The 15,284-nt window shown below is 33.7% G+C and overlaps 1 protein-coding gene across 1 annotated transcript in view; it reads left to right on the forward strand.

Annotated features, from left to right (window-relative positions):
- Window positions 1-11,787, forward strand: part of LOC119637442 (serine-rich adhesin for platelets) — a 95,196-nt gene extending 83,409 nt beyond the window's left edge. Inside the window, exons 11-14 of the mRNA XM_038033461.1 lie at window positions 4,278-4,369; window positions 5,085-5,277; window positions 5,415-6,517; window positions 11,315-11,787. Coding sequence (XP_037889389.1) covers window positions 4,278-4,369; window positions 5,085-5,277; window positions 5,415-6,385 — 1,256 coding nt within the window. The 3' untranslated portion in view covers window positions 6,386-6,517; window positions 11,315-11,787. The remainder of the gene's footprint in view (window positions 1-4,277; window positions 4,370-5,084; window positions 5,278-5,414; window positions 6,518-11,314) is intronic.
- The last annotated feature ends 3,497 nt before the right edge of the window (window positions 11,788-15,284 follow it).

Here is a 15,284-nt window from a genome sequence, read left to right on the forward strand (position 1 = left end):
TAGACAAGCTTTGATGAGCAAATGATTCAGCAAATGATTCTGAATCGTTCGGTAAAATAAAAGTTGGATCTATATTAAGCCCTTCTGCGTGTTACATACCCCGGCAGACATTTAATATACCCTGTACTAAAAGGGGCGTAGGGTACAATAATGAAAATCAACGGGAACAGTTTACTAGCTTTTTCAGCCGAATTTTGAATACTCATTATCCTAAATATAATCCGATAAAAATGAATGTAACCCTACATTTTCAGGCCATCAATTTGTGTTTAAGGTTAGGTTAACAAAATCAAATTATTGCTACTGCTCGCAGATTTGCTCCTGAATACGGCGTATTTGTAGACCACACAACCAAAGAACCGATGGCCTAATATTCGAGCAAGGCTACATCACACCAGTCACAGATCTTACTTGCTGTGTAAGGTTTCCAAATATTACAATCCGAAATTACTATAATACAATCATTTATCGATGGCATGTGCAAAAAAAAAAAAATTCAAATGTAATTATTTTATTTGTGCTTTTTACGAAATTTAATAATTCAAGTATTCGCCATCACCCTCTATGGTCGTTTGTGGGTTATTAGCTGGGTTAAGCATGCCCTCGCGGAAGAAACTTGGTTTTCATTCCGACCGTACACCGAATCATTTCGTGAGTACTTTTTTTCCTTACAAGGCTTTAAAACTCCGTAGTAAATAAACGTACAGTACCACTTTTGCGAAGGAATGGTAAATGCAAGAGATTTGGATTGTTGCCTTGGACAAACGTACGCTTTTCTTCATTTGAAAATGTCTTGCATTTTTTAATCTCCCGCAAAAATTGGTTAAAAATAATACTTCATGCTATAGGAACTTAACACACGTTAGTAGTTGTCAACTCGGGTTCTCTTCGAATATCTCATGAGGAATCCATTTCCTTTCCCATTCTATGCAATCGAATTGAAATTGGGGATTGACTTATCCCTAATTCTACAACAAGCTCTTTTCGAATTTATGCCAGATTTGTGTCTAAATAAACTTCGAATTTCTTCATTCAACTTTCTTTCGCTTTCGCGGAATTCCAAAACTTTCATCGTTTTCAATTAAAAGCAGAATCCACCTGAGTGGCCGAAGGCGAGAAATCTTGACTAGCAACTCAATGGCCGTGGGTTCGAATCTTAAGTGCGGCAGAGTTATTAATATAAGCTGATAGTCTTAGATGCTACCGCTTTAAGAGTTTAGTCTTAGAATCCATTTCTCCGGCAAAATTAATAATAATAATAATAATAATAAAGCAGAATGACATACAGTGCTGTAAATGCTGTTTGTTGACGTCCATCTCTTTACATTTTGTTACACGCCTGGCGGCACCTTACGAATAACTAACACTTATACTGTACAAACATTATAGTGAAAGCTATGCATAAGGGTATATATAAATTGAACAGGAGGCCAAGCATGATTTCGTAATGCTTGTAGGAATCAGACAAAAAGAATGTCTTACTCTCTCCGCTATAAATAAATGACGCTTTTGCAGTTAGAGTTTTATTTAAAGGCAAAGAGACAATAGCGGAGTTCTCGTTGCCATTCTATGTACGGAATTGGGATAAAGAACTCGAGAAAAACGCTAGAGAACTTATATAGGACTAATATCAGATTTATTGATTTACATCCACTAGAAAAGCGAAAGAATTTTCAAATTAAACGAAGGAAAGTTTAATGTCTGAGTCCCGTTCTCCGTCAATTTCAGTTTGTGCAACGTAAGCCCGGTAGACTCAATTATGAGCTGTTTCACATCATTCGGGTTCTTTGCAATCATTCTAATATTGATAGATATCATTTAATTTCGATATCGGAATCGAACAACATAATCAAAAATCGTCTAGTCAAAAATCTTGAATTTTCGAAACAAATGGTTGGCAAACTTTTCTTGCTTGTACTGATCTAGTGGTTCTATTGGTAGGCTTCCATTCTATACCTATGAAGCTTTATGATTACAAGTTACAGGTAATGGGCGTACACCTATTTTAACGTGTAGAGGTTTCTTTTTCGCTTTTTCTTTGTTTTCCCTTTCAGTTTTTATTTGTTTATTTATTTGTATTTATTTTAAGGCTTCCTTTTCTTTCCTCTCTACCTTAATTTACTTTAAATATAAGATTTACTTCTCAAGCGATATCGCCTATATTGAAATACATATGTTTCTATATATAGTGGGCGCATTACGTGTCGGTATAAATTGCCAATATGCTGGTTCTTTGTGATTTTTGCCTTTTCCTATTTTGTTTCGGAGATTGTTTGCGCTCACTGAGTTGAATACTTTTCAAGTTCCTTGGAATTTTGCGTTTTTGCATCGAGTGGTTGGAGGGAAGGTTCTTTCGCACGTTAAATAAAACATTTGAATGTGAAGATGTTTGGTGTGTTCTTCATCAGTCGAATGGTGAATGCCGAGGCCCTCTGCAATTGTAAAGTGCTGGCTAGATGTGGGCTGCTAGCCAACGTGAAATGTAAAACTTCCTTATCGCCCAGAATTTACAAACAATCGATACGTTCTCCAATACAATGTCCTAAATGCACTTTATCCATTAAACTTAGTTCACTCTGCGCTTGACAACTGAGGTACGCCAATTGAGGTACGCTAAATTATAAGACCCCAGGTAACGCTGCTACAAATTTTAGTAGGAAATTTGTGAAGATAGGAATACATTGCGTCATTTTATTATTTGTTGTGCAAATGTGGATATGAATAAGTGGGGAAGGCGGAAGGTGAACTTGCTCCGAATCCTTTACGGTCGCTACTGTAACTATGACGTTCAATTTCAATTTTTTGGCCACGTGAACGAATGAAGATGTAACATTTATGGGTCCGTAGACTCAAGAAAAATAGTTGCTTAACCGATCATAAAGGACGACAAGTCGATCTAATGCCATCTGTCCGTTCGTCCGATGTCTATGGCTCTCAATGTATTACCGTGTTTGAACTTCTGGTCGCAATTTTTGAGATATATTTTGATGAAATTCGATATAATAACGTGCTCTGACTTAAGGCGAATGCTATTGAAATTGGTTCGGATCGGTCTACTTTGTCCGCCACTTCGCTCTATTTCGAAAATTTCGAAAAAAATGGATATTTTCAATATTTTTAAAAAAATACTCCAGTGTTCTAGTATTTCGACATTCCAAGTTGGTACGAAAATTTGGTTCGGTTGGGGCAAGTTGTAGAACCCTGTTACGTATAACTGTTCTGGACTGAATCTTTATATGGTAAAAATGCATAATTTTCAAACATACCATGGTGAAAATTAGTTCATAACAGTAAATTGGCAAAGAGCCAACCTTACCGAATTTCGACCACGTAGATTTATTTGTTGGATACGACCGCATGTAAACATTCTTAGGTTATATAAACTTTTATACGTCAAAAAGGTCAATGTTAATGTTTCATGATGAGTATTTGTTGATGGTAGTAACTTGGTATAAAAATTAAATGGACCACACTTGACTCATATGTTTCCATTTCTTGGGCCCCAGTCCATTTCCACAAGATTTCGCATGAATAGTAACCGTTTCAGAAATTTTTAATATTTTATGATCAAAATTATTTCACAGTAGTAACTTAACAAAAACTAGCGGAAAGGAATTTAATAATAAAATTTTTAAGAAGTAAATTGAGTTTGGTAAATTTGGAAGAAGTCATGTAATATTTTGAGAATCCTCAAAATATGCGGGCTTCCATGAAAGGTATGCTCTTGTATGAAAATCATGTGCAATTTTTGGTGGATTATTATCAAAACGAGTGAATAACACAACTAGGCTACGTGATGTAGGATAATTAAAAATCAGCTTTGACCGACTACAAGACTCTTATCTGTTTTTCAAATAATTTTTTTATAAAGAAGAAAATGCTGATTTGCGATCTTCATACACTTCTTCTAGTCATACGTTACACAATTTTCTTGTCTTTAATTGTAGTCTACACTTGCTATACCTTTGAAAAAAAATTGTACACCGACATTTCTTAGCCCAAGGATGAACGCTATTAAAGCCATAATTTGAAAAATCATTATATGAGTAACTGCGCTAAACGAACTGGTGTAGGGTATTTAATGGTGTGCCGAGTACCACCATAATGTTTTCGTTTGTTAACCATAAATCAGTCTTGAAAAGTTAGCTCCCAAACAAAATTTACTTGGTCTTGTTGGGTCCAATTTGCTTTTAAATTTCAATATATGTGATAAAAACATATATGAGAAGTTGAAAAAATATTTGCCATCATTTATACAATTTTTTATTTTTTCGCAGATGACGACTACGGCCAGAAAACGGTTTCAGTACTTGTTGATGGCATTGAAACAGATTTAGAAATCATTGATCATCCAGCATGCGAAATGTCGGTAAGTCAAGCATTTGTATATAACAACTACTGTAAAAAGGAGAAGATGACACTTTAAGCAGCAAGAAAGACTAAGCACTATGAGACGGTACTACTTGTTAAGATTGACAAGACTTTCGGGAGGTGTTGAACATAAAGGAGGAATATATATGAAGCAAAAAACCTTGTACCCTGATAATTTGCTTAACTTTTATTTTAATTCTTTAGTTTACATAATGTCTGGTGCAAGTATTCATAACATTCTTAGTTTTGCGAATTTCACCGCACTGTGCGATTATAGTGAAGTAATAAAGCATTTAATGGTTCTTTCAAGCGCAACTGTTACCCAACTTGTCATTAACATTGAAAGTTTACACCACATAAAACGCATAGTGAAGACCATTATATGTTGGATAAGAACATAAAAATAAGAACAAGATAACATATGCATTAGTTAATGTCATGTTAAGGTCCTTTTTTATTAAAGGTTTCTCCTCTGTTTCTATATTCTATTGTCTTTTCTGATAAATGGACTGCTTGACATTGTCGTCTAAATGCTCGCATATTATATATGTGTATATATCTATGCTACTATATATATACACACATACTTACTATATATATATATATATATATATATATATATATATATACTACTATACATATATATATATATATACATATGTAGATACTCACTATACATATATATATTTTCGTGTCGTGTGTTTATGCTTTAGACGGAGGCCTTTTGTTCCACATATAACATTGATTTATTTGTGGTGGTCTATTCGGTGGTCGATCGCTCCTCCTTTAAGGCTGCCGAAAAAATTCTTTACTATCTGAAAGAAAATGAAATGCTTTTAACACGCGGCGCTATACTCGTTGGGAACAAAACCGATTTGGAACGTCACCGCGAAGTGAATCGCCAAAGTAAGCAAAAAAAGAGCAAGAAAAAAAAAACAAAGTTTTAATTTAAATAATTACTGCAATAAAATCAAATTTGAATTTATTACAAAAACGTTTTCTGTATTTTTTTTTTATTTTCCTTTGTATCTCCTGGCTTTTAGTGGCCCGTAAACTTGCCAAAGATATTGCCTGTAAATTTATAGAAACGTCTTCTGGCCTTAATCACAATGTCGACGAATTGTTGGTTGGTATAATCGCTCAGGTCAAATTAAATCCTCAACGTATACGTAATCTCAGTGAAAAGGACCGTCAACGTTTAAATTTACAGAATACAATACAGAAGCACCGTCGCCTCTACGCCCCGCAAAGACGTATGGTACGTCAAGTATCTATGTGTCAAACGGACGTTGATGATAATAACGACGAGCGGGAAGATGAAAATGCCCGCAGTATTGAAACGGAATGCATTGATGATCAATCGGCCAATATAATGGTACCCGGTATGATGGCAGATGAAGGTATTGGCACTGGCAGCGAACGCACTGCTAGTACAACTCTGTCCTCAACAACTGCCGGCGGCAAATCATCATTATCATCCATTAGTGCTAAAGGCCCAATAAGGAAAACAACAAAACGTCCTTTAAATTTGGAAAGTATTCTGAAAATGGGTGAAAGTGAATTGGAAGATGAAGAAGATACGCAACAGTTGACAAGCAATCGAAATGCCAGCGGTGGTGGGAAACACTATCTAACAAATGTCAAGCCCAGTAGTAAATTCGAAATGTTAACAGCGGGTCTTAAAGTCAGCGGGTCTAGTCGTACGCCGTTTTCTAGCGTCAACTCGTCACCCAAAGCAAGACGTCCACACGAAAAGGCGGCCAGCACTAATATATTATTAAGAGTTGTCGATGGAGCTGATTCTCACCAGCAATACAATGAATCACCACCAACATCCCGATCATCTGCTCAAATAGAGGCCAGCGGTTTAATAACGGATTGCAATCGTAAGACTGTCTCAAAGCTAACAAGTCGCACTAAAATTTTCCTTTCATCAGTATTGCGTTTTAAACGAGCTATTAACGTAACGAAGAGGCGAAACTCTTCAAGCTGTAGTGATTTATTTGTCATATAAATATTATTTCTTCAAGTGATGGCTCCGATAAAAAAAAGAAGCAAATTCTACTAAATGATACTAAAACACTACAATGTTTTGTACACAATTGACAATTTATTGAAATTTGGTCAATTTCTGATAAGGTTTCAGGTAAAGGCCCAAATCAAAATTCAATAACAACAAATCTACCAGAACCAATTTTTGTGCTTTTTTAAATAAAATTTGTAATCAAATATTTAAACCGAAAGTTAAATACAAATCCGTATACACAAATATATGTATTTGTCGACACGAGTATTATTGACCAACAAAATTTTGACATGAAAGATTGTAAACAAGTACTTGATCCCTTCAAAATCGTATAAATAACAAACATTTTGACATCGTCAACGTTATTTCCGCCCTTTTTTTGCTTTCCTAATACTCCTTGGTTTATTGTTTATCAAGTGGTGAAGTTTTAATCTCACGAAGATATTGTTGCATTGTGCACTCACTCAGACACTCAGTCCTACTGCAGATAGTGTAACGCAGTGCGCTATACAGGCGAATATGTTGGAAGGAAGGGGAAAAAAATGTCAATCTCTTCTTATTATATAAATACCAACAGAAACTGAAAACATTTTGGAAAATATGTTCCGTCGAAGAAATTGGTCCCTGATCATGCAAGCGCACGTAATAAACGACCTAAAATTGAGCGCCCACGGCTTATCTATGTTTGTTGCCATCTCATATCGTATGGGACGTGCTATTGTGCTATTTTGCGTCAAAAATTGCATATCGAATTCGTATGATCATCACTCCAGTGAAGAATTTAGAAATATAGAAAAGGCACTTCTTACGGTGATTTATATTTGCCAGATTCATTAATATGAACCGATACCGTATGGAGAAAGAAAAAAAAAATTATATTTTTTTTTGGCGGATTCGATTCCCAGCAATTATTGTCTTTTTGGTAGCCTTAATAAAAATTCATCTCCAACTATTTTCAAGTGATCGATAAATAATATTTTTCAGAATTCATAGAAAAATTCCCAATATCGTTGGAGAGGGTCTAGTGAACTAAGTCTCATTATATCACTCAATAACTCCACCGTCAAATACATACGTGGCAACAGTATGGACACGCTGGTAATTTCTGGACAGTACCATGTCTTGACATTCTGATACTTAGTTTACACAAGTTATAGCTAACTTGGTAACGCTACAGCGTTGCCATATCAGACCAATGAGTCATTAAGTGTTGATGGATATAATAGTTGCCCTATTCAATGCATTACTTATTGATCAAACTAATATACGCAAGTTAATTAAACAATGCACTCGATTTGTGGAGATCAAACATGTTTGAATAATGCGTAGCAAAAATCTTATTAGAAACGTTAATGACTTTTAACCGGTTTTAATAACGCTAAGGACTTTGAAAAGGATGACTGTCTAAAAAGATGCATCAGAATTTTTCGTATTATCTGGCTCTGGCAGCATAATTTTTAAAACTTCATTTAAGAAGAAATGCCACCTTATTAACAATTGTAGCATATACTGTAAGAAATTTATTATGATCGAGCCCTTGCCCGCCGTGATGTCCATGGATTCTACTCTCACAAGAGTTTTGTTCGTTTGCGACCCACTTGGTATTCTTAAAAAATAGACAGTACATAGTTATTTCTCCCGGATATAAAGACTCGATTTTAATCGCTATTTAGATACTAGTTTATTCTTCCACTTTTATTTGACTTGGTAACTTGTATTGACATCTTTGGCCTTGACTTGAACAGATTACTTTGAGCTTAATTTTATTTTACTGAACCTTTGCATTCTTTGATTTAGTGTTACGTAATTTAGACTCTGTTACTCTCGACTTAGTGTCATTTTTTCGACTTGTATTTGTCGCGGCGATGACGTGATGAAAACCTCGCGACACATTTGGTTGTGACGGCTACTACACAACAAGAGAAACATACCAGTTAACCGTGCCTTAAAATTGCAAGATCTCAGCCAAAAATTGACTGTTTCAGCTGGAATACGCATACGACCGTCGTCCATTAGGATACGTTTATAAATAACTAAATCGTGACTAGCCTAAACCAGGATAGCGGATATATCCTAACTTATTCTGATGCCCCCGACCTTAATCGAAGGATATGTTACTCGACTTTGCCTGCTCGCAGTGCATTTGCACTTGTTAACACATTTATCGAAAATGTTGTAATAATATTTTTAAAACAAAACAATAGCTATACCAATTAAGATAAAAATTGACTAAGCGCCGTTCTCAATAAGTTAACTTTAACTGAAACTTCATTAACAAACAGGCTTTTCAACTGAAACTTTTAAAAGTTAAATTCTTGGCTTTTCTCCAATGTATATTTTGTCAGCTGTTAGTTAGTTTATTATGAATGAAGTTGTACAACACTTATTGCTTGTGTATTGGCTGTTCCAAATTAACTTTGCTAAATGTGAACCGTAAACCGAACCGAAATGTTTTTGGATCACCATCCATACGAGAGGGTAAGTCCTTACAAAGTAAAGAGGTAGAATAGATGGTTGTACGTATTTTGATTAGTTACATCAATTGGCGAAAGTGAACAAGTAATGCGAAGTATGAATGCACACAACGGCTAAAGTCGATGATTTTGATCTATCTCTACTTAAAATGACCATTTTACATTTAGTATTAGCGCATGCCGATGCTAATCATGAAAAGCTCAAAATTCCATTTTCAACGCTCAAGCATATATTGCAAGAGTTGTCAACGATACACTATTGTAACTCAAATGAGACGTTTGGCCGCACCCAGCCTACTTCGCACTTTCCCAGATCGATGCAGCATAGCTTGGCTGGCATGCGGGTTCGAAACGCTACAGCAGTGTGAAAATCGGTCGATGCTTGGTTGGCAAAACAATATCGTTCGTCCCACACGGTATCTCCATGTTGCAAGAAAAATGGGAAAAACTAGTAGTACCAATTTTTGTCAATAATTGTCTTTTTCAAGTGAAAAAGACAAGTGATCAAAACACAATGCAAGCATCTAATGATAAGTGATATTTTATAACGAATATAAGTGAAAAGGGCGTTTTCGATAGTGTATTTTTTTCTCTTTTCTTATTTTCTTTAATAATCGGTCCAGCCGGCCTATTATGTTTTAGCTTGTCTATTACAAGCTTGCTCGTATAAGAAAAGAGATACATATAGAGAAAGAATCTAATTTGGAGAGATTGATAACTGGCCCGTGTTGTCGCGAATTCGATAATGAAAAACCAATGTGGTATTAAAACAATGAACTCATCTAAGCTTTTCATTTTCTATAAAGGTATGAAACGGACTTCAACTCAGTTGATTACAAATTAAACATAGCAAACTTAATATTCGTTAACAAACAATAGCTGATGTCATCAACAACTCCAGTCGAAGCTGTTTTTTGTGCAGATCTGTAAGACTCATCTAAACAAAGGCAACTTTTCAAAGAGAACGATGTGAATTTTTTTGAGCAAAGCTTCTGAATTTAAAGTTATTCTTTAATCCTTTGGAAGTTAAATAGTCTAAAAGCAAAGCTTTAACGACGAAACTTTGCAAGTACAAGACTACAAACTTGATTTATCGCAAAACAAAACAGTAAGAAATAAATTAATTAAAAAAACTAAAAAATAAAAAATGAAAAAATAAATACAAAAAATAACAAAAAAAAAAAAACAGGTTGGAAAAGCTGGACTCGTTTATCACATCGAGGATACCGTTTAAATCAAAGAGTTTTTTTATGCTTAACGCCTTAAAACCACATTTGAGATCAATTTTATACAAATACCTTTTTTAATAAATTATAGTTTATGAAAAATAGTCAATTTTTTGGATTTCTTATTTCATATCTTGTAGCGGGGATATGTTAAACTTGTGAGGATGTATACAATACCGAGAATGAATTGAGATGGACTCATCTTTTATTTTGACGATCGATTCCAAGTGTGTCTACCCGTCTGTCCGCCTATGTTCTTGTCTTTAAACTGTGGATCGCAATTTTTGAGCTGATTTTCTGAAATTTGGTGGACCGCAATGTTTTGGCCTAAAAACGAACACTAGTAAAAATCGTTCGGATCAAACCACTTTATCGGCTACTACCCAAATAACGCCTCATTTAGAAAAGTCGTTATATGCGTAACTGTATTAAGCGAAGTGGTGTAGGATATTGGCTGACGAGCTGTGTCTCGCTTAAAGCATTATATTAAGGCTAGTAAAAATCGCTTTTACCATATTTGATGGCGCTCAACATTTTAAAACGCAATTCTGCCTTTTTTTCAATAATCATTCTTAAACATTAAAAATGAAAATGAAAATTGCGATCAGCTCATATCCAATAAAAACTATTCGACCTTGATGGATATGTAACACTTCCCGAAGGGCTAGTACAGTCTTCGTAATAGTGTAATAGCGCAAAACAAATGTATATATACATAGGCACGAACTGTTTGACGTAATAAACAAGCATATAAATTTGCAAAAGATTTCTCTTATAATCAGCACCATGGGGATACATATATTAATTTGACAATCACAGTTGCTAGCAGTTTCTCGAAATACGCATATTAGACTTTTTCTTGACTTAAAACTGAGGTAATTAGCCAATACTTACTTGGTTCATATATATGTTTGTTTAATTCACTATTATGCACTATTTTGCTTACATGCGACGTCAATTTTATAAAAAAAAAAAATATATTATTTTTTATTAGACAGCCAATTCCCGGTACCTTACGCAACAATAGACGCCTATAGTAACTTTCGCAGGAAGTAAATATTTAATATATCAAGTATTTATCTAAATTTCTAAATAAATAATCTAATCGCTCATATAATAGTACTAGCTTATGAATATAAATGAATATACATAATGCGGTCTTTTCGCGTATTTCCGCGAATTTTATCTTTGTGTGTTTCTTTCTATTGAACTTATAGATTCCCGCATATAGCCATATACATATGTACTCAAATCTATAGCAGAACATATAACAATCAATTAACCCACATACCAGATAAAGACATATCTTAAAAATCATTGTTAAACAACCCAAAGAAGACGAAATGCCATATTTGTATTCAGCATACAGTACATATTCAACATGTCATAAATAAAATAATAAAATGTATAATAAGTAAGTTTATATAGAGTCCACGAATCAAGTAAATCAATAAACGCAACAAAATCATAACAAATTAAAAGCAAAAACCAAACTAACTGGGAGACTGAAAATCAAATCCATATTTGTTTAGACGAGCGAAAATTAGTAAACAATTTTAATTTAAAATTAATGTACAATATATTGTAAGTATGCACCAACATGGTAGTTTTTAGTATGCGTTTCTTCTGAAATTAAATAAAAAAATTTATATAAATTTTAATCATTTCATTAAGAATTTATTGCATTTTTTTAAATTATATGTTATTTCAATATAATTCAATTTTGTCAATCATTATAAAATAATTATATGTATGTATATACATTATATATATATATATATATATATGTTGAGTTTAATAAGAAAAAGTTTAAAAACTATTTCTCTTTTATTAAAAACTTTATATACAAACAAACGATATTTTTTACGTATATAACTGTTTATATTACCTACAACTACCTTCAACTACGACCCATTATCTATGCAGTTAATAATATTGTACCGTATTAAATATATTTATACATATATAAATATATACATATTCCCATGCAAGTACTCACTATACATACGTACTTCAAATATATATTTTCAATGTAAATTCTCTTGCGTTTCATTTATTAGAAAACATCAAATATCGTTCTGGCGTATGAGTGGTGATTAATTTTTGCACATGTAAATATAGATAGATAAGTTGAGTATACGAGCCATATAATAAATTAGATGGTTAAATGTACAATATGAATATCTACAAACATGCACGTAGTACGTAATAGGAGAGAGAGAGAGAGAGAGAGAGAGAGAGAGAGAGAGAGAGAGAGTGAGTGATGCATGTAACAATTTATCTATTTATTGTAAATGGTTTTATATTAAAAAGAAGATTTATTGCATTCAGATTATGTACGACGCTTTGAATTACAAAATTGAACACAATATTGGCTAATGGGCAGGCAGATGAGAAGAGCGACTGTCCATCCGGCGTGCCCAAATTCAAGCGTCATGCCGGGTGCTCTTTCCGCACTTTTTTCTCCCTAACCATAATCGTGTTTGAAAACGTGTGGTTTCGTGAACTTCTGTCAAACGCTATCGGTAGTGCTCTTCAAACAATCGTACCTGAATAATGCCTACTTACATGGAATCGACTTAACGAAATTGGGCAATGAAAGAAGGAAAACCGTTGGGTTTTGGCTTGGCTCCCGAAAAAGAATTTTTTTCTTCTTCACTAGCAACCAACACAATTCAATATTCAATGCTGGTGATGAAAAGCCCATTATCAAGTATATAAAAACTAATGATTGAGAGGAATACTTGATGCGTGAAATTATTCAAACACATTTGATATCGATAGCACATACTAATTGAACATAAAGAGCACAGCCTTCCCATTTGCATTCCATTTCATTTATTCAAACAATTGACAGAGAGAAATGGTAAAATGTTCAATGCGTTTCTATTGACTACTGACTTTTGACTCATTGCCTTATGAATGCCATTAATAGAAATTTAAAGATTCATAATTCAATTGTCTTCCTTGAATAAAAATTACACTACCAAACTAGAGGCGCCTGTTACTCTAAGATTTATTGTGAACAATGCACTAAAATGAAAATTATGCTGAAAGAAGAATTATTAGTTTATTTCTTAGATATGCCTACGAAACTGAGAAGTACGAGAATTTGTTCTGAAAGTCGATGCCAAGCGTATTAGTAGCATATGCAGTTAATACTCAGATATTTGCATTGATATTGCATTTCAATCCAGTCCTACGCTTGGCAAAAGATTTCTCACAGATATCTCCAATGTAAGCAAAAGGCTAGGACTTGACAATTACTGCGCAATTCAGTCCTGCATCGATTCTAGAAAGATTGGTAATCTTCAGGTGTGAGTAGTCAACAATTATTGCTTTATTTTTCTCATTTAAATACTCAGCGTCGCATAATTTGCAGTTTCACGCGTTAAAATAACAAAAACAAATTTTTCTCTTAGTCAACCCAAAAATCAATAAATTTATTATGCGTAGTTGCACAAAAATTGTAATAATACATTTATAAGAACTCAGCTCAGGAGCTTTCAAATACATTAACAATAATCGTTCCTCATTTATCTCAATAAGGTTGTTACTAAACAAATTTGGTGCAACTGCTTGCACCAGCATTCCGAAACCATATGTAAAATACTATAATGCCCTCAGAAATTGTCTGCGGAAAGTTCTTTTGTCGGTTTTCAGTTCACTAGCAATGCGAAAGCTTCATTTTAATGATTTTTAGGTCACAAACAGAAGTTATGATCGAAACTTTCTATATCCAATAACCAATAATTCGCTCAAGGCTTAACAGGAGCCCATAAAAAGAAATTATTAAATGCGTTTATTTTTATTAATAGTAAGGTAAGAGTAGCAGTAAGTGGATTTAAACTTTAATTAGACTGCTCGGTCCGTCTGCTTATATTCTTTTTTTTTTTTTTCTTTTTTGATTCAACTTCGGGATATTTCAATGAAATTTACTATGCTGGCATTTTTTGAATAAAGGACGAACGCTATTGAAGCCATATGAGGCCCTATACTGAAACTTCTCGAGATAATTCGTTGAAAAAGGGTGTTTTGATATATTAAAAATTTTAATGGGATGAAATTCTACGCTATTTATGTTATTTTTTTCTTTGTTTATTTAATCATTCGTATGCGTAGAATTCGGTTATAGTATAGATTCGGCTGCACTACAAAATGTTTACGATTAAAGGCTTAATCTAGTTAAAATTGCGGTGAAAGTAATCTTAAAACTGTGAAAATCGTATGTACGCATAAGAATACGCAGAATAAGAAAATGATCTCTTGCCCAACTTTGCCCAACCACACCCTTAACAACTGATATATCATCAACTAAGTGTGCACCTCGTGAGCATTTATTTAGTGTTAACTTAACAAAGCTTAGCAAAAAAGTTAAACGTCCTTACTTAGTTTGTTTGCAAAGCGTAGCTCCATAGTTAAAATTGTAAATTTTAGTTTATAGCTAACTTCCATTGGCTAAATTTTGTAGAAAGAAAAATTGTCGATGGGCGGATAGGAATATTAACGTTGATCTTATTTAACAAGATACCTTTAACCTTATAGTGACACTTAAGAATTCCCTACGTTTCTTGAGTGAAAGTAAGTATATAAGTAACGAAGACATTCTTATGCAATCGCAGAGCGACGTATGATCCAAAAAATCAAAAAGCAGAAACTACTTCTGTAAAGATTCTATGCAGACAAGAAAATCACTATATAACGAAGGCATATTCCAGTATAGGTAGTACTAAGTTCAATAAAACCTATCACTTATGTATCAATCAGCTAAAAATGCAGTTGAGAATGAGTTTCGTCTTAAAAAAACACATTTCCTCGCATTTAATAACATCAAGATCAATGAGCACCAAGTTACCCAAATTATTTATATCAGATTGCAGGAGACATTATTCAAGTTTCGAGGTAAGGAAAGAGCTAGAATAGTTTGACGTCATCTGCGTGCTGTAAGATATGAGTAGTTTTAAATTCTTATAAATATTATAATAATACCAATATATGATTAATTGTAACGAAGGCGTAACTATAGAACACATTATAAAGGTTTTTACGAAAAAACAAACCTCTATATATAGGAAAAAGGTCTAATTTGTGATATGTTTTGATAAACATAGGCGAAGAATTGCATTCGGCATAACAGGTCTTTAGAAATCAAACTTGCCCAGGGTGTAAAATTTTATGAAGTTTTTC

The sequence above is a fragment of the Glossina fuscipes genome, unplaced genomic scaffold (assembly GCF_014805625.2).
Source record: "Glossina fuscipes isolate IAEA_lab_2018 unplaced genomic scaffold, Yale_Gfus_2 59, whole genome shotgun sequence".
Lineage (NCBI taxonomy): Eukaryota > Metazoa > Arthropoda > Insecta > Diptera > Glossinidae > Glossina > Glossina fuscipes.